General features: G+C 41.1%; 1 protein-coding gene across 5 annotated transcripts in view; it reads right to left on the reverse strand.

The window, feature by feature from the left end:
* Nucleotides 1-21,333, reverse strand: part of TNRC6B (trinucleotide repeat containing adaptor 6B) — a 258,174-nt gene that overhangs the window by 17,838 nt on the left and 219,003 nt on the right. For all 5 annotated transcript variants that reach the window (XM_060112593.1, XM_060112595.1, XM_060112591.1 and 2 more), the window contains 4 exons: nucleotides 16,130-16,255; nucleotides 4,147-4,278; nucleotides 3,777-3,872; nucleotides 3,438-3,615 (listed from right to left, as the gene is read on the reverse strand). In XM_060112593.1, the coding sequence (XP_059968576.1) occupies nucleotides 3,438-3,615; nucleotides 3,777-3,872; nucleotides 4,147-4,278; nucleotides 16,130-16,255 (532 nt within the window). The remainder of the gene's footprint in view (nucleotides 1-3,437; nucleotides 3,616-3,776; nucleotides 3,873-4,146; nucleotides 4,279-16,129; nucleotides 16,256-21,333) is intronic.

The following is a 21,333-nucleotide window of genomic DNA, read 5'->3' on the forward strand; positions in this document are numbered from 1 at the left end:
TAATAATTATAATAAAGAATAAATTATAAAAGAAACAAATCATCCACAGTTGCCCCTTTAATACAACTGTTCTAATCCATGTCCACATGCACATGTGATACTGACACATCATAATACCAGGAAAGATACAGTTATTCTTCTGCTACTTCTACTATTCATCTAATCTCTACTATTCATAACTCTACTTTTCACTGGATATACCACACACAGAAATAGTACATATTTTGATAAATTTTAAACATAAAAAGTAAAATTTTATTTGACATGCCCTTCCTGATGAGTGACTTTGCTTCTCGATTAGTTCAGATATTTGTGAGTGACTATGACTTAATACTAGAATGAGATCTAGTTCACACTATTCCTATTTTTAAAAATTTTTGTAGTCTTGATAAAGCACTAAGATATCTTACACAAATAAGGGGAAAAGGAGGAGCCTTGTAATTACATCAGTTATTTCTTTACATTCCTTTTTAGGTATATTTCCTCCCCACCCCCAGTTCAATAAAACAAATACTAAAACTACTTTTAGTATTTAGTATATATTTAGTATAAATACTAATTTTTAGACAGGTCATTATCACGTGACAATTCAATTAGGTATATTTTCCATTTTGCTAAAAGCAGAAAATTAGAAACCATCTACTTTACAAAAACAATCAGCTAGGGGGATTTCCCTAGTGGTCCAGTGGTAAAGAATCCACCTTCCGATGCAGGGGATATGGGTTTGATCCCTGGTTAGGGAACTAAGATCCCACATGCCGCGGGGCAACCAAGCCTGTGCCACAACTACTGAGCTTGCGCACCTCAACTAGAGAGCCTGCCTGCTGCAAACTACAGAGCCCACGCACCACAACTATAGAAGAGAAAACCCTCATGCCACAACTAGAGAGAAGCCTGCACGCTGCAACTAGAGGGAAGCCTGCGCTCCACAATGAACACCCAAAGCAGACAAAAAAAAAATATTAAAAAAAAACAGAAACAAAAATAGCTAAGGGTAACCCGTTAAGCAGTCATGAAAGTCATTCAACTTTTTAATTCTGAGAAAATATACTAGTAGAGGCTTTATCAATATTTATTAAGAAACTTAATTATTCTTGCTAGTCTTTAACCTACAGGTATTTTTTTTTTAGTTTGCTATAACTCAGCACCATTTATACTCATGTATATTCATTCATTTTATTACAGCTTTGCCATATAATCTTTTTTGAAAAAAATTTAACCTGTGTAAATGCTTTAACTATATTTTCATCAAAATCTTACAGCTATAGATTTAATTTATTCAAAATAGCCAGCCAAATCAGACTTGTTTTCAGTCCCAATTTTTCAATTCCAAGAAATGTGGTAATATGAATTAAGGAGAATTGTAACTGTGAAATAAATTGCAAAATGCATCTTCTAAGGCAGATTATAAGTGGTCAGATCACAATTAATATAAAGACCTAATAAAATTAATTTATCCATTGTTTAATAAGTGAGCAGATGTAAATAAGTCAATATGTTCTTCCTCCTTACTTAATTTGGATTATAATGCAGAACTAAATTTTTAAGTTACTTATGAAACAGGAATATGATTTTTTAAAAAAAACATGAAATTTCTTCAGTAAATGTACATATGTATATATACTGAACTCTGACCTTTAGTCATTAGGAACAGTTGAGTATAATAATCACAAACAACACGATTAATCTAATAAGACATCATGATAAAATTTTTCTATATATTTAATAAATAAGAGAGGTATACACTGCTAAAAATTAACAGATTTGTAGCCAACACATAATTTTACTTTTAAATAGGGGGCAGCAGATAGTAAAGATGTTATAAAGACTGTCATTGAAATAAATACATCATGATTTTAGGTTTTTAACAACTAATTGACCAGTGCATACCCAGTCTAAAGGAAATCACATAAAAGTTTATCCACAGGCTTTACCTGATTCGCTGTGAAAACGTGTTTCAAAGAGTCAGTCTCACTAAACTATACTGCTCAAGCTGTTCAAAGGTGCTTTTCTTTTCAACTAAGACATACCCTCAGGATGAGTACTGAGAAGGCCTGAAAAGAACTGTGTTCTTAAAACAAGTGGAAAAGCCACTTGTGGCCTCCAGATGCTCTCTCTTTGCTTTATACGACTGGATTCCTTTTCAAGAACTATGCACCCTTTGACTAAAGTGGATGTAAAAGAAGCACAGTTGCCCCACTTCACTATCATGTACAGTGTCTAAATTCAGGACAACTGAACACACACCAACACACCCAGGCTCTTATGTCAAGCTTCATCTGTAACAGAAGACACGATTCAGAAGGTGAAGACTGGAAACCCAGGGGTAATGGCACCATTATTAGTCATCAAGGGAGGCTTCCTCCTTGCCTGGAACCTCAGAGAAGCATGCTCTAATAGGATACGGGATGGTGGAGAATCTGCCCTTCTTTTATGTCATATGGAAGAAAGTTTATTTTGAATTTAAAAGTCAGTTCTCAGGCAAATCATTTTTAAGTACAGTTGGTAGAACTTCAGGATCTGTAAATTAATTCCCTTACAACTATACAGGATCAAGGAGTCCTTGAACTCTCTGCTCTTCTCTGGATGTGGCCTCCCCAGGGGGGCAGTGGGCACCTCACAGAGCACAGAGAGCAGGGCCATTTGTCCAGGGTCACTTTGTCACCTGGGAGTATGGATTTCAAGTCTCCCCAGACTCTTGTCTTTGAGTTTGCAGAGAACAGTATGGTCTTTACTGAAAGAAAATCTAAATGTTGTCAGTCTGAGAAGAAACACGCTGTGGGGTGTGGTACCTTTTTAATTTTTTAATTTTATTTTTAAATCACTGTTGCCTCACTGATTGGACTCTGCTTACAACATGTTCCCCAGTTCTGAAAGAGCTACGATTTGCCTGCCAACAAATTCTTGATGAATGTCAAAGGTATAACTTTACTTGTGCTAATTCTATTTAAATCAGATGAGATACTAATATCAGAAGAATTTTATCAGTTTGCCTTACAATTTTAATATCAGTTCCCCATTTTTTCAAGAGAAGGTAATTTTATCTGGAGAGCTAAACGCCTCAACTTGTACATAATTTATTAGATTATAACCTCAGACGTGTGTAGCAGTCACAGCAGGTACAAACATTTAACTGGCTTGAAAAAATTCCTGGTGGTAGGAGAGCTGATTGCCACTCACAAGTAATAAAAGACTGCTTTGGACCCAGAGAAGGTGGAGGCCTGTCTCTGTTATTTACTGTGTGGTGAGCTTCAGGAAACCACTGAGACTCTAGGATATCAATAACTCAGATATCTCACCAGAAAGAGAGGGATACAAATATTCACCTACCCTGCACAGCTGTTGTGAAAACAGCGTAATGTAGGTCCAACCCCCAGGCTGAGAACATGACTGGCAGGTATTTTTCAACAGGCAGTTTTCATTACTTCACAGCTTACCAGAACCATATCCAGGTATTGGCCCTTTGGTTTGAAGGTCTGGGAGCCCCACATTTAGAGCGTTGGGGACCATGTTGTCCAGATGCGGCTTGGGCCCAACGGGATGAGACGGCGAATGTTTCATGCTGGGCTGCCTCTGCTGCTGCTGCTGCTGCAGGGCACTCACCATTCGAGCCAGCTGGAGGCGAGCAGGCGCAAGGGAAAACGGACACGTGAGAAGCCAACACCCTGAACCTCACGGGGAAAGGCGGCATTTGAGTCGTGTTTGCCATCGAAGAGGTTAAGCAGAGATGCATTCCTCCCGTGGAGCACCAGGGGGACCCTTCCAGTGCCACGTACCTGCTGCTCCTGCTGCTGGCGCACGGCTTGAGAAAGCTTCCTCTGGTTCTGTAACAACTGCTGCTGTTGCTGCTGCTGCAGGAGCAGCTGACACGCCTACAAAGCAGGGGAGAAAGAGAGGACGAAAGTTTCCTAAGATAGACTTACTGGGAAAACTGAAAGGGCCTGTGAATGAATCAAGTGCCCGTGAGGGAAGCACCACCGAGTTCCCAGTCTACGGGTCACATTTACCTGCAGTTGAGCTGATATATCAACCCTTAAGCACACTCAACAGTTTGCATGAAATGAAGCAAATAAAAGCTAAAGAGAAAAAAAAAAGAAAAAAAACCAAGTAATCTTTTTAGCTATAGGAGGAAAATCTGCTACTTACCAACTGAAACTGGGGAATTTGTGGAAGCTGGCTCAGCATGGCAATTTGTTGAGGAGATAACTGGGGCCCCACATTGAAAAGACCTGGATTCAGGCCACTGTTGGGAAACTGCTTGAGCATTGAGGCAGAAACCTAGCCAAAAGAAGGAACTTTCAGAATTTATCAAAATAAAATATTTTTTTCCTGTGAAATGAATCTTATTAGAGCTAAAGCAAGCACTGCCAATTTATTCCTTGAAAAATGTTTATGAAAAATATTAAACGACTGGGAGAAATACACCAAAGTGTTAACAATGGTTGTCTTTGAGTGGTGAAATTACAGGAGCTTTTTAATTCTCTTTTTAGACTTTCCAGTTTTTCTACAATAAAAATTATGAATTTTACAATCTAGAAAACATCAAGAAAAAAATTAATGATAATATAACTTTTGTCTGAGAAGTTAATTACTGGAAATGTGCTATAAAAACATCCACTGAACCCACTGAATGAGTAAGTGCCGTGGAGAACAAACTTACTCCCTCTTCCATGAGTGGTAAATAGCATTCTGGTCAAAAGCTTAGTTCTAGAGGCAGACTGTGTGGACCTGCCATTTCTAAGGTATAGGACTCAGAGTAAGTGACTTACTTAACCTTTCTAAGCCTCACTTTTCTTATCTCCAAAATGGTTGTTTGAGGATTTTACGAGTTAGTCCATGTCAAATGCTTAGAAATGCACTCCGTACATGTTCATATTATTTCACAGGATGGTTCTTCAGATGTCCAGACAATGATTACAGCTCCCCTGCATCTCATCTCCAGGCTACATATGATCAGTTCTCTCACCTGTATCTCATTCAATTTCTCAATGCAGAGCCCAGGACAGAAAAGCCATTTCCTAAAGTTGTCTAATACTGGGTAGACCTGGCCATCACTAACCATTCTTCTAAAAGCCATGCTTTTAACAGTTCCTAAGATCTCAACTTCTCTTATGATCATATCATATCTCCTAACTCACACATTAAGCCTACTGTCAATTAAAATCTACAATATTAAAATTGCAGATGGGGCATTAGATTAAAACTACATGGGGCATTTTACTCCCCCATGTAATTTTTAAGCAGCTGGGTTTAAAATTTTTATTAATTTATGTTTTGATCCTTAGAACTTTACATTTATCTTTATATGCATGGCATATAGCAGATGCTCAATAAACACCTATTAGATGAATGAACCTCTCATATTTTAACTTACTAACATTCACCCCACCAAGTTATTTTCTACCTATTATTTCACTTATTCCCAGTTTGAGTTTCCCCATCTGGTGACTGATGGGAATGTTGAACTTGACAGAGCTGAAGATAAATCTAGTCACGTGCCATTAAAAACGTCCTTCCAACCTGCAACTGGTCTAAGTCCAGGAATAGTCAATCATTTCTAATCAACACAACTGTTTTAGACAGCCTGTCAAATGACCTGTCAAAATAGAGATACAACAACTTTATTGTTCCTATAATCCAAAATTTTTTTACCAATCAGTGAAGAAAACGAGTTAAGTTCAAATATGTTAGCAAACTACGATTCTCAATTCCTAGTACAGGTGCTCAGAAACCATGTTTTTGATAATCTCGTCTAGAATCTTGCTTGGAATTGGCATCAAGTTCATCAGTCTTTAAGCCACTTTCCTTGTTCTTTCAAAATTAAAAAAAAAAAAAAATTCCCCCATTCTCCTTACTTCATCGTAGGGGAGAGGTGCTTCCTTCCCATTGCTGACCTGAGGCTCCACACAGAGGGGCATCTACCTTTATCATAACACTCTGGGCCTCTTTCCCTTACATCCTGGCAGCAAGCCCACAAGGAGGAGTGCACTATTCCAGTCACTAGGGGGTAAGTTTGGAATTCAGTATTAGGAAGCTCACATTCTCCAGTATCGGCCTTCTCGGTAGTAAAGGGGATGTTTAGGCCCCTGGAAGCCTTCCTCTTTTTGTCTTAAAAATTCAGGATTTGGGCAGGAAAGAGGGGTTGCCATTATTAAACCCTCCTCCTTGAAGACTCCAAGCATTCTTCAAAGATCACAGTCAGGGCTCTGCAATTCTTTCCACAAATTCTTTCTCTGCTGTAGGATTTAATGCATCTTAAACCCTTTTGGTTGAACACCCTTACTCTTAACAGAGAAGACAAAAGCAGTAAAAATTTTCTTTCCACTTAATCAGTCAGCATTATATGAAGAGTCAAAGCTATGATTCCTTTCCCAGTCACCACATTGCACCAAACCAAGCTCTAAGACACTTTTGACCTGCCTACTTTTTTACAAGCCTCAACTTATTTTGTGTTTTAATCTCCCAGCATGACTCTCACACATTCACCCTTGCTTGCATACCCTAACTTTCCATCTTTTAAAAATGACCCTATAAATCGCGAGTCATCAGAAAGCTTTCATCAGCAGGCCATGGGGTCTTCCCATGTTACCTTTCTTTAGCATCACAGTCAAGGTTAAATTCTTCAGCTTCCTAATACTTTTGAGTCACTGTCTCTGCTACATTCTCAAGAATATCTGCCTATCTTTTCTTTGACAGTTTCTAGTCTAAAAACATCTAAGTTCAAGTTTCCTATACTTGGCTCACCAACTCGTTTTCTTCCAAGATCTCAGGCACTTGCACTTAAACTATCAATTCTCTCATTTTGGAAAGTATTTTGATTTAAAGTAATAGTTTTCCCAGCTGCTTCCTCTCTACTCTCTACGAGATGCTGAGTGTTGCCAACCAATTAAAAAACTTGTTTGACGCTACTATATAAAAAACAGATAAACAACAAGGACCTACTGTATAGCATGGGGAACTATATTCAATATCTTGTAATAACCTATAATGGAAAAGAATCTGAAAAAGAACAGATATATATAACCAAACCACTTTGCTGTACACCTGAAACTAACACAACATTGTAAATCGACTATACTTCAATTAAAAAAAAAAAGATAAACTGACTTAAAAAACAAAACAAAACAAAAACCCACCTTATTTGATTTTCTATTTTAACAGACCCCTAGCAGATACGAGCTCAGAGCAGGCACACCATTACTGTGCACTTCACCTCTGCACGAGTTTTATGGCCAGCACGAGGGACACACCTTCCACAACTCCTCAAATAATAATTCTTCTTCATCTCTCCTTTGAGTTCACCCAAATGGTCACCAGTGTGGCTTAACTTATTGTCTCTGATATAATGGTTCTAACCTCACTGTATTAAAAGATTTTTTTCTTTTTTTTGTTTGGGGGGGGGTGGGAGCGGTTGGGGACAGGGAAGGAGGCTACGAGTGGAGATATGTCCTACCCTATCACACCAAATCCCAACCAGAGTCTTAGACCATACCTCAGTGACCCATGAAATCGTATTTCTTACCTTCACAGTGTGAATCTTAAATTCATTTGGTTTAGCAACTATACCAGGTTGAACTGTGTCCCCCACCCCCCCCAAATGCATGCCCAACTGTGATCTGAGAAATGTGACCTTATTCAAAAGTAGGATCTTTGTAGGGCTTCCCTGGTGGCGCGGTGGTTGAGAGTCCGCCTGCCGATGCAGGGGACACAGGTTCGTGCCCCGGTCCGGGAAGATCCCACATGCCGCGGAGCGGCTGGGCCCCTGAGCCATGGCCGCTGAGCCTGCGCGTCCGGAGACTGTGCTCCGCGAGGGGAGAGGCCACAGCAGTGAGAGGCCCATGTACCGCAAAAAAAAAAAAAAAAAAAAAAAAAAAAAAAAAGGATCTTTGTAGACATAATCAAGTTTCAGATGAGGACACAATGGATTACAGTGGGCCCTAATCCAATGACTGGTGTCCTTAGAAGAAGAGAAAGTCCAGAGACACACAGGGAAGGATGCCACGTGAATATGGAGGTGGTGATGGTTCCTTTACACGTCAAGGAACACCAAGCTCTGCCAGCAGCCACCAGAAACTAGGAGAGAGGCACGGAGCAGACTCTCCTCTGGAGCCTGCAGTAGGAACCTAACCCTGATGACACCTTGTTATCGGACGTCTAACCTCCAGAACTTGTAAGAGAATAAATGTCTGTTGTCTTAAGCTACCCAGTTTGTGGTCATTTGCTGTGGTAGTTTCTAGAAAAGAAACGAATACAATAACTCTGTTTGCAGGCCTGTGCCATCTGGTATGTTAACTACTAGCCTCATGTGGCTATTGAGCAGCTGAAACATGGCTAACCTAAGTGGAGATGTGGGGTTTTTTTTTTTTTTTTGGCCGCAGTGCATGGCATGCAGGATCTTAGTTCTCCAACCAGGGATTGAACCCATGCCCCCTGCAGTGGAAGCGTGGAGTCCCAACCACTGGACTGCCAGGGAAGTCCTGAGATGTGTTCTAAGTGTAAAATACACACCAGATTTCAAAGACTTGGTATTAAAAAAAGGAAAGTAAAAATTTTAATATAATTTAAAAACACTGAGTAAAGGTTGAAATGATAATAATTTAGATATATTGGTTTAAAGAATATATATTATTAAATTAACTTTACCAGTTTCTTTTTATCTTTTAAAAGGGGCTACTAAAAACTTTAAATTCCATTATGGGGCTTGTGTAACATTTCTACTGGACAGTGCTGATCCAGGCCGTCTGTACTGATCAGCATGTTTCTAACTTCCTTTCCAAAGCTTTCATCTATGATTCATGGGAAATCTCCTTTGCTTATTTTCTTTCCCAACCTACTGGCCTCCAAAATAAAGAGCCATTGTCTGAACTGTCATTTCTCCTCCCTTGTTTCAGTTTTATTTATTTTTTAATTTAATTAATTTATTTTTGGCTGCATTGGGTCTTCGTTGCTGTGCGCGGCTTCTCATTGCAGTGGCTTCTCCTGTTGCGGAGCACGGGCTCTAGACGTGCAGGCTTCAGTAGTTGTGGCTCACAGGCTTCCGTAGTTGTGGCTCGCGGGCTCTAGAGCGCAGGCTCAGTAGTTGTGGTGCACGGGCTTAGTTGCTCCACAGCATGTGGGATCTTCCCGGACCAGGGCTCGAACCCGTGTCCCCTGCATTGGCAAGCGGATGCTTAACCACTGCGCCACCAGGGAAGCCCTCTTTCAGTTTTTTAAATTTTATTTATTTATTTATTTATTTTTGGCTGCGTTGGGTCTTCGTTGCTGTGCGTGGACTTTCTCTAGTTGCGGTGGGCGGGGGCTACTCTTCGTTGCGGTGCGCAGGCTTCTCATTGTTGTGGCTTCTCTTGTTGCAGAGCACGGGCTCTAGGGGCCCAGGCGGCTTCAGTAGTTGTGGCATGTGGGCTCAGTAGTTGTGGCTTGTGGGCTCTAGAGCTCAGGCTCAGTAGTTGTGGCGCACGGGCTTAGTTGCTCCGCGGCATGTGGGATCTTCTCCGGCCAGGGCTTGAACCTGTGTCCCCTGCATTGGCAGGCGGATTCTTAACCACTGTGCCACCAGGGAAGCCCCCTCTTTCAGTTTTAAAAGACCTACTGGACAAATCAGCTGGTCTCCTGATTACCATTTTTCTTCAGTCTTGAGAATGTACGTTACCCCTTGCCACGAGCCCATGATCCCACCACCTTCCTTACTATTCCTGCTACTCAAAACTAGCTAAAGAAACCACCATTCAAAGTAAAACATGCCCATGACCCAGCAGTACGCTAGAGAAATTCATCCTGCGAGACAAATAGAGAAATATTCACAGCAGCACTGCTCATAATAGCAAAAATCTGGAAACAACCCAAATGTCTATCGATAGTAGGGTAGAATAGGTAAATGAATGATGGTATATTCATATAGAAGAATACAATATGAACCACAACTGCCTAAATCAACATGGGAAAATCTTACAAGCATTATCAAGTAAAAAAGTCAGAGAAGGCTACATACTGTATGATTTCATTACATAAAGTTCAAAAAAGGGAACATGAAACATATTATTTACAGATAGAAAGATACAGAAGGACCTTAAAGGAAAGAAATGCTAACACAAGGTATTTTTACATGTTAATTTAAATGTCAGCATCTCATATGTTCTATAAATTGACAGTTATAAAGACTATCAAGGTTGTACTTTGAGGACTTCCTATCTAGCACTGCTCAACTTCTCCCTTCTTCAGATTCACATGTACTGTCCTCTTCCAGTGAATACAAAAGGACCAGACAGATGCTTCACTGGGCTCCTGGCAAATGACTATTCATACCTGGGTTGCAGAGTAATTAAAGTGCAGGCTTGCACATTCCCATGGCAGGGAATTAATTATTCTGGCTTAAAATCCTTTCAATCTCCAGCTGGGCTGGAGAAAGTAAAGCTCTAGTTGGGAGTCAATATGGCATTTAATGAAGCATTACAAGTGCAAAATGACAGCAATTTAAAAGCAAGACAGACTTCCCTGGTGGCACAGTGGATAAGAATCCTCCTGCCAATGCAGGGGACACGGGTTTGATCCCTGGTCCGGGAAGATCTACATGCTGCACAGCAACTAAGCCTGCGCACCACAACTACTGAAGCCTGTGCATCTAGAGCCCATGCTCCACAACAAGAGAAGCCACTGCAATGAGAAGCCCGCGCACCGCAACGAAGAGTAGCCCCTGCTCACCGCAACTAGAGAAAGCCTGTGCGCAGCAATGAAGACCCAATGCAGCCAAAAATAAATAAAAGTTAAAAAAAATGGTCTCTTTATTAAAAAATAAATAAAAATAAAAGCAAGACAAATACCTCTAGCATATGTTACTTTCTGAACATTTGAATAACAGGAAGAAAAAGGCAAGGTAGAAAAAACCCATGGTATGGAACATTTGTAACAAATCTTAAAGATGAGTTTCAATATCTTCTTCCTATGTTTACATTAATTATTGACTGTCCCTAAAAAGCAGTTAAAATGGATGTAAAATTTGGTAATATTCATCAAGAATTTTATAAATTTATTTATTTATTTTTGGCTGCGCTGGGTCTTTGTTGCTGTGCATGGGCTTTTTCTAGTTGCGGCGAGCGGGGGCTACTCTTCATTGAGGTGCATGAGCTTCTCATCACAGTGGCTTCTCTTGTGGCGGAGCACGAGCTCAAGGCACATGGGCTCAGTAGTGGTGGCGCACAGGCTTAGTTGCTCCGCGGTATGTGGGATCTTCCCGGACCAGGACTTGAACTCGTGTCCCTTGCATTGGCAGGCTGATTCTCAACCACTGTGCCACCAGAGAAGTCGCTCATTAAGAATTTTAAATGTTCAGGGATTTCCCTGGTGGCGCAGTGGTTAAGAATCCACCTGCCAATGCAGGGGACACAGATTCGAGCCCTGGTCCAGGAAGATCCCACATGCCGCGGAGCAACTAAGCCTGTGCACCACAACTACTGAGCCTGCACTCTAGAGCCCGCGAGCCATAACTACTGAGCCTGTGTGCCACAACTACTGAAGCCCGCGCGCCTAGAGACCGTGCTCCGCAACAAGAGAAGCCACCGCAATGAGAAGCCCATGCACGGCAAGAAAGAGTAGGCCCCGCTCACCGCAACTAGAGAAAGTCCACACACAGCAACAAAAACCCAACGCAGCCAATAAATAAATAAATAAATTTATAAAAATAAAATAAAATAAAGTCTGGGGAATGGATTTAAAAAAGAAAAATAAGAATTTTAAATGTTCATGTGCTTTGAACCAGAAATTTCATTCTGGGCAACTAAATTTAGAAATAATGTGGGCAACGATCTATGTATAAAGGATTTCTCTACAGCGTTACTTATGACAGTGAAAAATTAGAAACAATATCCAATAATTGGGAAAGGGAAATCAAATCAAGTCTACCTGATGGAACATTTTGCCTTCCTCATTAAGAATGATCAACTTGAAGACTATATTAGTAACCAGAAAATATTATGACCCAACGTTAATGAAAATAGCAGGCTGTTGTGACCATGAATGCAGTTATGTGAAAAGCATGCCTGTATACGAACAAAGTCTGGATAGGGGATTATGTAAAAATAATTCTTGTCATTGCATCCAGTGGGGTGGGAGGGTAGTTTGGGGAAGAATTTCTTTCTGGGACTTCCCTGGTGGTCCAGCGATTAAGACTCTGTGCTCCCAATGCAGGGGGTCTGGGTTCAATCCCTGGTGGGAGAGATAGATCCCGCATGCATGCCGCAACTAAGAGCTCACATATGCAACAAATATCCCGCATGCCGCAACTAAAGACCTGGCACAGCCAAATAAAAATAAATAAATTTTTTTAAAAGAAAGAATTTTTTTCTGCACAGTCCAAACTTTCAGTGCAGTTATTATATTCTCTTTACTTGAAAAAAAAAGTTTTTTTAAACCTACCCAACTGCTTTGTTTTTTAAAATATGTAAATGTCAGGAAAAAACTGAACATTCCATTGTTTAATATTTTGCCCTTATTATGCATTAAATAAATGTTAACCATGTTTTGCTAAATAAACACATTTCAAAAGTGTAGGAGAACACAAGTACTCTTCTTTTCCAAGTAGAGCAGATACTTTGGTCATAAAGAGATTTGCAGCCCCTAAGTCTCTCAGACTAAGTTCACTGTGCTTTCCTAACAATTCCACTTTCTAGATCATTCTGAAATGCATCTTCCTGTGACCTGACATATACTTACTGAACTTAAAATACACGCCCTGCACAGTTGTTGATGTTCAGGATGCAGCAACGAACAGAGCAGCCACAGATCCTGCCGCTGTGAAGCTTATTACCCTCCTGGGGGTGGGGTGGGGGTGAGTAACGGTGGTGGTGGTGTACTATACACAGCCTGGGACAGCCTCCCTGATAAGGTGGGACTGAAGCAGAGCTCTGAAGGAAATAAAGACGGAGCCATGTGCCAATCTGGGAGAAGAGCATTCTGGGAGTATGTTCCGTGCACTGGGGCCAGTTGGCTGGAGAGGTCTGGATGAACAGGAGAGCAGCAAGTGTGGGGGGCAGGGAGGTCACCAAGAGCCCTGAAGACCACAGTGAAGAGCTGGCTTTGTATTCTCAGTGAGAGAGGAAGCCAGGAGAGGGGTCCCGGTAAAGCAGTAACATGATTTACCTTAACCTTCTGTGACGACAGAAATGTTCCACATCTGTACTGTCCATACAGTAGGTGCTAACCTATTTAAATTCATTAAAACCAAAATTCAGTTCTTCCATTCCACAAGTCACATTTCAAGTGCTCATGTGGCTAATGGCTCCACTGGACAGTGCGGTTTTAGAGGATCAGTGTGAACTCGGGGCAGAAAACAAGACTCGAGGGAGCAAGTATGGGATGAAGCGGGGGGACCAGTCAGGAGACCATGGTCACAGCAGGAAATGGTCGGACGCTGGATGAAGTTTTGAAGGGAGGATTTGTTGCTGGATTGGTTGTGCGCTGTGAGGACTCACAACCAGCTCTGGCCTGAGCACCTGCAGGATGAGAGTGCCAGGTACTTGGAGGAAGAGGATGTTTTGAGGGGAGGGTGGGATGAAGCAGGAAGTTCTGTTTTGGGCGTGTTCACTTCAGATGCCTATAAGGCATCCTACTAAAGATGGCCAGAAGTCTTTGGGGTTCAGAAGAGAGATCTGGGCTGAAGTCACAGTTTTGGAACTGTCAGTATTTTAAAGTCATTCCACTGGGTGAAATCACCTAAAAGTGGATGTAAGTGGTGAGAAGAGGTTCAGATATTGAGGCTGGGGTACTCTGATGTTTAAACACTGGGGAAGTGAGGAAGAACTTGTAAAGCAGAAAGACAAGAAAAGGCAGGTGGAGAACCAATAAAGAAGATGTCTGAAAGCCAAATGAATTGTTTCAAAAAAGAGGGAGTGATCCACTGTGTCAAATGCTGATACATGAGTAAAAACTGGAGAACAGATCACTGTATTCCACAACACAAAGATCACCAGTGACTTTCACAAGGAGGTCTTAATTCCCACTGCCACTATCTTTTTTTAAATTTAATGCTGTGTTTCATTCATTCATTCATTTATTTGCAACAGGTCTTAGTTGTGGCAGGTGGGCTCCTTAGTTGTGGCTTGTGGGCTCCTTAGTTGTGGCATGCAAATTCTTAGTTGCAGCATGCATGTGGGATCTAGTTCCCTGACCAGGGATCGAACCCAGGCCCCCTGCTTTGGAAGTATGGAGTCTTAACCACTGAGCCACCAGGGAAGTCCCCCAGACTGCCACTATCTTATCTGGACTCCTGCACTAGCTTCGTAACTGATCTCCTTTGCTCTAGTGATTCTGTCATTCAAACATGTCGTCTATATCACGGTGGTATTTTTCCAATACTTAAATGTTCCTATACTGCCACTCAGCTGAGAAATCTTGCCTAATACTATATTATCTTTAGCAGGAGCAGCCTAACTCTAGGGAGCACATAAAAATCCCCTGGGGGTGATGAGGCCCCAACACCCAAGACTCTGTGTCTCAGCAGATTGAGGAAGACCCAGAAACTGTATTTTTAAGTAGCAGCCAAGATAATGTTACAAACCATGGTGACCAAAGGACAAAGTCCAAACTACTTAGCAAGGCAAACAAAACCGTTCCAAATTTGGTCCCAAACTTCCTGACTAGCTTCTTCCTATTGCATTCTAGACAGCATACCTACACTTCCACAAGCTCAAACCAACTACTCACACTAACCGCATTTCCCCAAACGTGCCGTGTCCTTCCAGATATTACTGCCCCCTGCGCAAGCTGCTCCTGCCTCCTGGAAGGCACCCTCCATCTGGCTGTGCCCAGCGAACTCTGACTCGTTCTTCAAGACCCAGCTTAAATGTCACTGCTAGTGTGAGGTCGCACCCAGCTCCCCAAACTCTGTTAAGCTTTTCCATGCAGCACACTATCTATCGACTACTCTGCCATCACCGCCACAACTCCAGGAGGCAGCGATGGGAGAGGCAGCGTTTTCTTCAACCATGCACTGCCAACACACAACCTGGAACACTGCAGACGTTCGATAACCACGGACGGCTGTTGGCCTGATGGCAAGGCACGTTGGCAAGTGCTCCCAAAGGCAAGACACTGCCACTGTAAAGTGCTGGGGAAGTCAGGAACAGCTCTGTCTACCTGGGACTTGAAGGATGGGTGGAACTCAGAGAAAGGGAAGGGGAAGAAGAGAGACCCAAAGAGGACTCCAGATAGGACCGTGAAGATGTGAAAATGGGGGCGGGGGCACGATCAACATTCCTTCCTCTACCAAGGCGGACAGACTCAACGTCCAAAGCAGGATATGAAATCTATAGATTATGGTTTCAAATAAATATTTTAAGCTCTGTCTAACAAGATGTATCAAAAAACAAACAACAAAACCTGACCCTTCACAACCTGTTGGCTGGATCTAGTAAGTACCCCACCCCCTCTTATACGATGGGACAGACTCAAAGCTCTTGACCTTGATTCACACACTGAATCTTTACTTGGGCTTATCAGCTTTTACTCTGCTCCTCAGACCTGTTTCCCACAAAGGTGTACGAGACGCAGTATGTGGTAGACTGGCACAAATCTCTCACCTATACCCCTGAACAACTCGTCCAATCTCCTGCTAACAGAGGGTCCTAAAGGGTTCCCATGGTACCCAAAGGACCGTGTCCTACACTGCTCTGTGAATAAGTCTCTGCCACTTCATTAGATCTTTAACCGCCCCCAGAACACGCAGTCATTGTTTTAGTATGTTATCTCCTCAAAACTCTTCCGAATAACCTAGAACCTGGCAATTACCCTGCGAATCCTTGAGGGCAACCAACTTCTGAATGTTGACACATCAGAATTTACACAGTAGTTTTAATTATACACAATTTAAAAATCAATATAGTCCTGGGAAAATATACAGGAGATCTAAAAGGAATATAATCATAATGCTTTTCATGTAAAAACATCTACTTTGCACGATACAATAAGAAAAACAAATGAGATTTGCCATCTTGTTCTAAAAATCTTGATCCCTGGCATCTGGATTTTTCCCATTTTAGATGGGTAACTGTTATTCCTTTTACGCCCACAAAACCAGTCAGTTGACAACTAGTAACCACCTGGACTTTACTTATGAATTGTGGATCAATGAACTGCTTACCTGGGGGGAAATGAACTGGGGAGGCACTTGCGCCCGGAGATTAGGAGAAGAATTCAGCGGCTGCACGGGGGTGTGCACGCCTCTCGATTGTGCTGTGCTATTTCCAAACAAACCATGATTGCCACCCTGTCAACGGAACAGCGACGGTGAGGCTTTTTGTTAACATAAGAAAACACAAATAAGAAACAGTTCAGGTTTTCTCTCCCTCAGAAGGATCATATCCCGTGTTCCATGGAATCACAGAATTTTACAACTGAAAAAAGTTCCTGATCTCAGAATGCTCAGAAAAGTATTCAAATCCAATCATGGGCATATCATCACCACCCCTGCAGTCTGATGCATTCTATAAACCAAAAGCATTAAATTTAGTCAAATGTTAGAAAAAACACTAATTTGTTGTTGTTGTTATTGAAAGGTACAGGCAGTATAACATTTATTTAACTACTTTCTTTTTTAAGATTGGGTTTACCGAATTTATTCTCAAACTATATAACCTGAGACGCACCTTAAAAAGCACCTGAGTAAAAATGCAGGCTTGTGAATAATACCAGTTGTAAAACAATACTATGATATGACTTCTCTGAATTGGTTGATTCAATCATAAAATCAGTGCCACCCAACTGTGAGCCTAGCTCCCTGAGGATCCTACTCCAGATCCAAACATCCTTCCCTGTCCTGGGTCTGCTTGGTCCCTTCTTTACTAGATGAGGAAATGTGAATCAACCACAGAGTGAGATAAAAAAGGAAGAAAGGGAAAAAGTGAAAAATCATTCCAGGGACACCAAAACAAAACATTACTCACCTGTAACTTCTCATTCAAATGTATGGCTATCAGTCTAGTCAAAAAACAAGCTTAGCTCCCTGATTTCTGGAGGAGCAACTCACTGAAGCACTTCTAGACTGCGCCAATCAAAGAGCTATAAAAAGCTGGGCTGTATATGATGGCCTTTCCTCTCTGACTTGTTTCTAGCAGAGAAGCAAAGAAATCATATTTGATACTTGACGCTGCCTGATGTAGTTTTCTATACCATCTTCACGTGGCCTCTTCGAGGCCCAGCTCAGAGGTCATCCTCATCAACAAAGTCTTCTCCCAAACCTTCCTCATTGCACAGATTCACTGAGCCCACCTCTACATTCTCAAAACACTTGAAAACTCTTTGATAGGATCCATCATCAAATCATATTACAGTTATTTTCCATCCTGTCTTTCCACCACCAGCTTAATATTTCCCTCTTTGTATTCCCAGAAACTCAATCAAGCCCTGGTCTGTAGGATGAGCACATCATTTGCAAACATCCATGACCCACCGATTTTATACACTTGAAAACAAACGTCCCACTGAGCACCGTCAGTGAAGACAGCTACACCACTTATACCAAGTCTGTGCGCTCTGAGCTGAGGTCACCACCATCATCTTATCCCTGGAATCATGGGGATAAAGGCAATTTTAAAGAAGAATTTTGTCCTTAAGTTCTAGAGCACCAAAGATATTTTGATGGCTTAATGATTCAAAATAGATTAAGGGACTGCTTCAGGGGAATTAATGAACTTAAAAGTATTGAAAATAAAAATGATTATGAATATAAAGTAGAAATGGCAATTAAAGTCTGTGTACATCTCATAAAAGAAAATCAAAGATCCACCATGAATTTTAAATCTCCCAAAGGACTGTTTAAACATGAAAAGACCTTTAGTTCTAGAAACTCTAATATCTCTGCCTCTCCTGTCTTACTAATCAAACTTGTCATTCTGAGGTGAAATGGCTCAGTTCTAACTTTTCTGAGATCCTGGTAGTCTGGAGCTTAGCTACTAATCCTTCCCAGGAAAATAGGAAACATTCATTTTGCTAAGACTATTCCACTAAGATCATTCTCACACTTTACTATCAAAGTAACGACCTTGTTATTAGATGTTAATTATTCATGGATGGTCCTTGGATGGTGGGGTTTCTGACAGCTGAAGTCCTTGCCAGAACCTATGTTTTGTAGGGCTCCAAACTGCTCTGTACGGGTCAATTTAAATTTCAACCTCTCTTTCTGGTAAGAGGCATTACAAAGAATTTGCCTCTTTTGGTTTTTGTAAAATCAAGCCCTACTTTCCTATTCGTAGGAGAAAGAGTCCATCCCACTCCCACCAAAGGTTTTAGGTTTTCATTGTCAAGTGTCTCTAAAGCCATACCAAACACTTTGATATATTTGATACAGATAATAACAAAGATAAGTCAACATAAGTTTATCAAAAAATACCTTTTTTATTTTTAATTTTTTTTATTTTTTATTTTGGTGGTACGTGGGCCTCTCACTGTTGTGGCCTCTCCCGTTGCGGAGCACAGGCTCCGGACGCGCAGGCTCAGCGGCCATGGCTCACGGGCCCAGCCGCTCCGCGGCATGTGGGATCTTCCCGGACCGGGGCACGAACCCGTGTCCCCTGCATCGGCAGGCGGACTCTCAACCACTGCGCCACCAGGGAAGCCCCACAAAAAATACCTTTTTAAAAAAAATAAAACCCTTTTTAGATCATTTTTATTCATTATTTACTGTTAAATCTTGCTTTTTTATTTTTTGGCCATGGCATGTGCCTGGTGAGATCTCAGTTCCCCGACCAGGGATGGAACCCAGGCCACGGCGGTGAAAGCCCAGAATTCTAAACACTAGGCCAACCAGGGAACTCCCACCTTCTCTATTTTTTAATATGGAACCTTGGCATCACAGGTTGGTCATCTTCTTGGCTTAGAAGTAGCTGTTTTGCACAGTAATGTACTTAATGGTAATCATACAAATCCAGTCTTTTTTTAAAACTATATTTAGAGATTAGGAAAACCAGCATCAAAAGCATATTATATATATATATACACACATTAATGGTGTCTTATCTGGCTATTTCTATAGCTTCACTGTTGTATGTGAGGCTTTAATTGATGACCTGAGCCTAATAATTATTGGTGATATTTGCCTCAACTACAATGTTTAACTTAGAAGGGTATATAAATTAAAAACAAGGTTATCAAGCTAATTGAAATCTTCTGTAATTTGGGAAAAAACCTCAAATTTTATTTTGAAATTATGAAGTATGTTAACTCTGCATGAAAATAGTGTGAAAAAACCATAACCATATTTGGATAGAACATGTATAATCAACTTGGTTCACAATGGACTTTGTAGCAATCCACAGATCAAAAACATGAAGAGAAATGACCTTTTTTTAGAGTCCAGTGCACAGCTAGTTTGGCTGGTCACTTATACTAAAGTTTATGTACTATAAGTATCTGACAATCAGGTGATCCTGGGAGCATACTTATGATCACCATTAACCAAGAGTATTAAGACAATCTTATATGTGATATATCTCAACCCAAAAAAGACCTCCTCCCCACCAAAATGGATATAATTGTTTCTTCTCTGTTTATATAAGTAATACACAGCCATATCCTCTGTGGAAACATTAGGAAAAAGAGCGAAATATCAAGGAAGAAAACAAAAAATGACCTATAACTCTCAATCCAGAGTTAAGCAATCTGAACACATGGATATAATATAATCCATTTTTTTAAATGTGCTAAGGCAACAATTAGCAAGCATAAGAACGATCTATATGTGACTTAAGGACTATAGCGTAAGAGGTGTTTTATACCATCCTTTCATTTCTATGTGAAAGTCATCACGTGCAAACAGAATGGACGCAACTAATAATTAAATGTCCTTCTGTGACATTCAGAGATGAAAGTCAGAAGGACAAGTAAGTAGTCATGGAACTAAGGCCAGGAAAGTATCACTGGAGCCACTGTCACAAAGGAATTGTCCCCAAATTCCTGGTTTTCTCCACAAAAACTACAACAGAGCTACTGCAAGGTGACAGACAGAGGCCTGCTCTGTCCGCCAGGGCCTGTAAAGGCGAGGCGGCATGATCAGGCCAGCCCTGCCAGTCCTGTTTCTGCTGCACAGCCCTTCCTTGGAGGACTGACAGATCCAACCCCAGGAAAGGCGCTGCTCCAGGCTGAATCAAACACTGGGCAACATGGGTCTTCTTAAAGCTTCATTATCTAACATGTAAGTTACCCTTCTCTGGGTAATATGATACTTAAAGACACTGGATTTTTAAGATGCTGTAACCCTCCAATATTTAATCTTACTAGTTTTGCTGCTGTTTTCTAATTAGCAATTTTATTAGATTGAAAAGACCTCAAAAGTAGTCTTGCCATTCAATCAAACATTCAAAAATGGCAAATATGTTGCTAAATTAGATGATAGAAGGTACCTGTAAGCTTCTTTAACATTTTCCTAAGCCAGTCATTAGTTAACTATTCAACGTAAACTTATGACCAAAAATGGGAAGACAAAAGAAACATATTTAAAATAAAATCCATGTTGAGAAACATGAAGAGAGATGGGTTCTATGGGCTGAGAGAGCTAAAGCCTGTACTTAATATCATTCTGTGCATTCAGTAATCAACAAATTTCCCAAGACAGACAAATGATGCAATAAACTGCAGACCAGGGCCAAGGCGAGGCCACAGCCAAGCAGTTATAAATTTGAGAGGCCTCCTTACTTGTCTAGCAGCGAAGTTTTGGGGGTTGAGCCCTGTGCCGATTGCTCCAAGGCTGACGTTGGGTAGTGTGGAACCAGAGGGAGACAGCTTGTAGCTGGGAGAAGGGGAGAAGGGAGAGCAGGGAGCCTCATCCCCAAGGCACCCATCTTGATTGGAGAAAGGCAAAGTCAGCTGAAAAGTAGTAGTAGTTAGCCAATCACAATGAGTGTTGGTTAGTGAAGCAACAGAATGCAAGAAGGGAAAAGAGAAACACCAGGAACAAACAAGGTTAGAGTGTATTAGCAGTAAACGAGGATAGAATTTGGATCTGATAATAGTCATGATACTTGGCCCAACAGACACCATCTGTCATCCTCTTTCCTATAGGTTCTTATCCTCTAAGTTAGTAACACATTCTGTCCATTGCACTATGATAAAAACTGCCAGACACTTCATTTTCATGCATCTAGCATTGATTACTCTAACTACGTGGCTGCTGAAACAGAAGCCAGAGTAATCTTCTTGCAAATATGGTGCTGTCTGGATCAGCACTGTGGTGTCAAAAAAGTGCCAGATCTAAAAACTTTGGTTTTAACTGCCTTCTGAAGACCAGGAACACTGCAAATTGGTATTCTGAATCAAGGAATTATCTCCTCCATTAGAAATGTTAAAAATCCC

Source organism: Mesoplodon densirostris, chromosome 11, assembly GCF_025265405.1.
Source record: "Mesoplodon densirostris isolate mMesDen1 chromosome 11, mMesDen1 primary haplotype, whole genome shotgun sequence".
Lineage (NCBI taxonomy): Eukaryota > Metazoa > Chordata > Mammalia > Artiodactyla > Ziphiidae > Mesoplodon > Mesoplodon densirostris.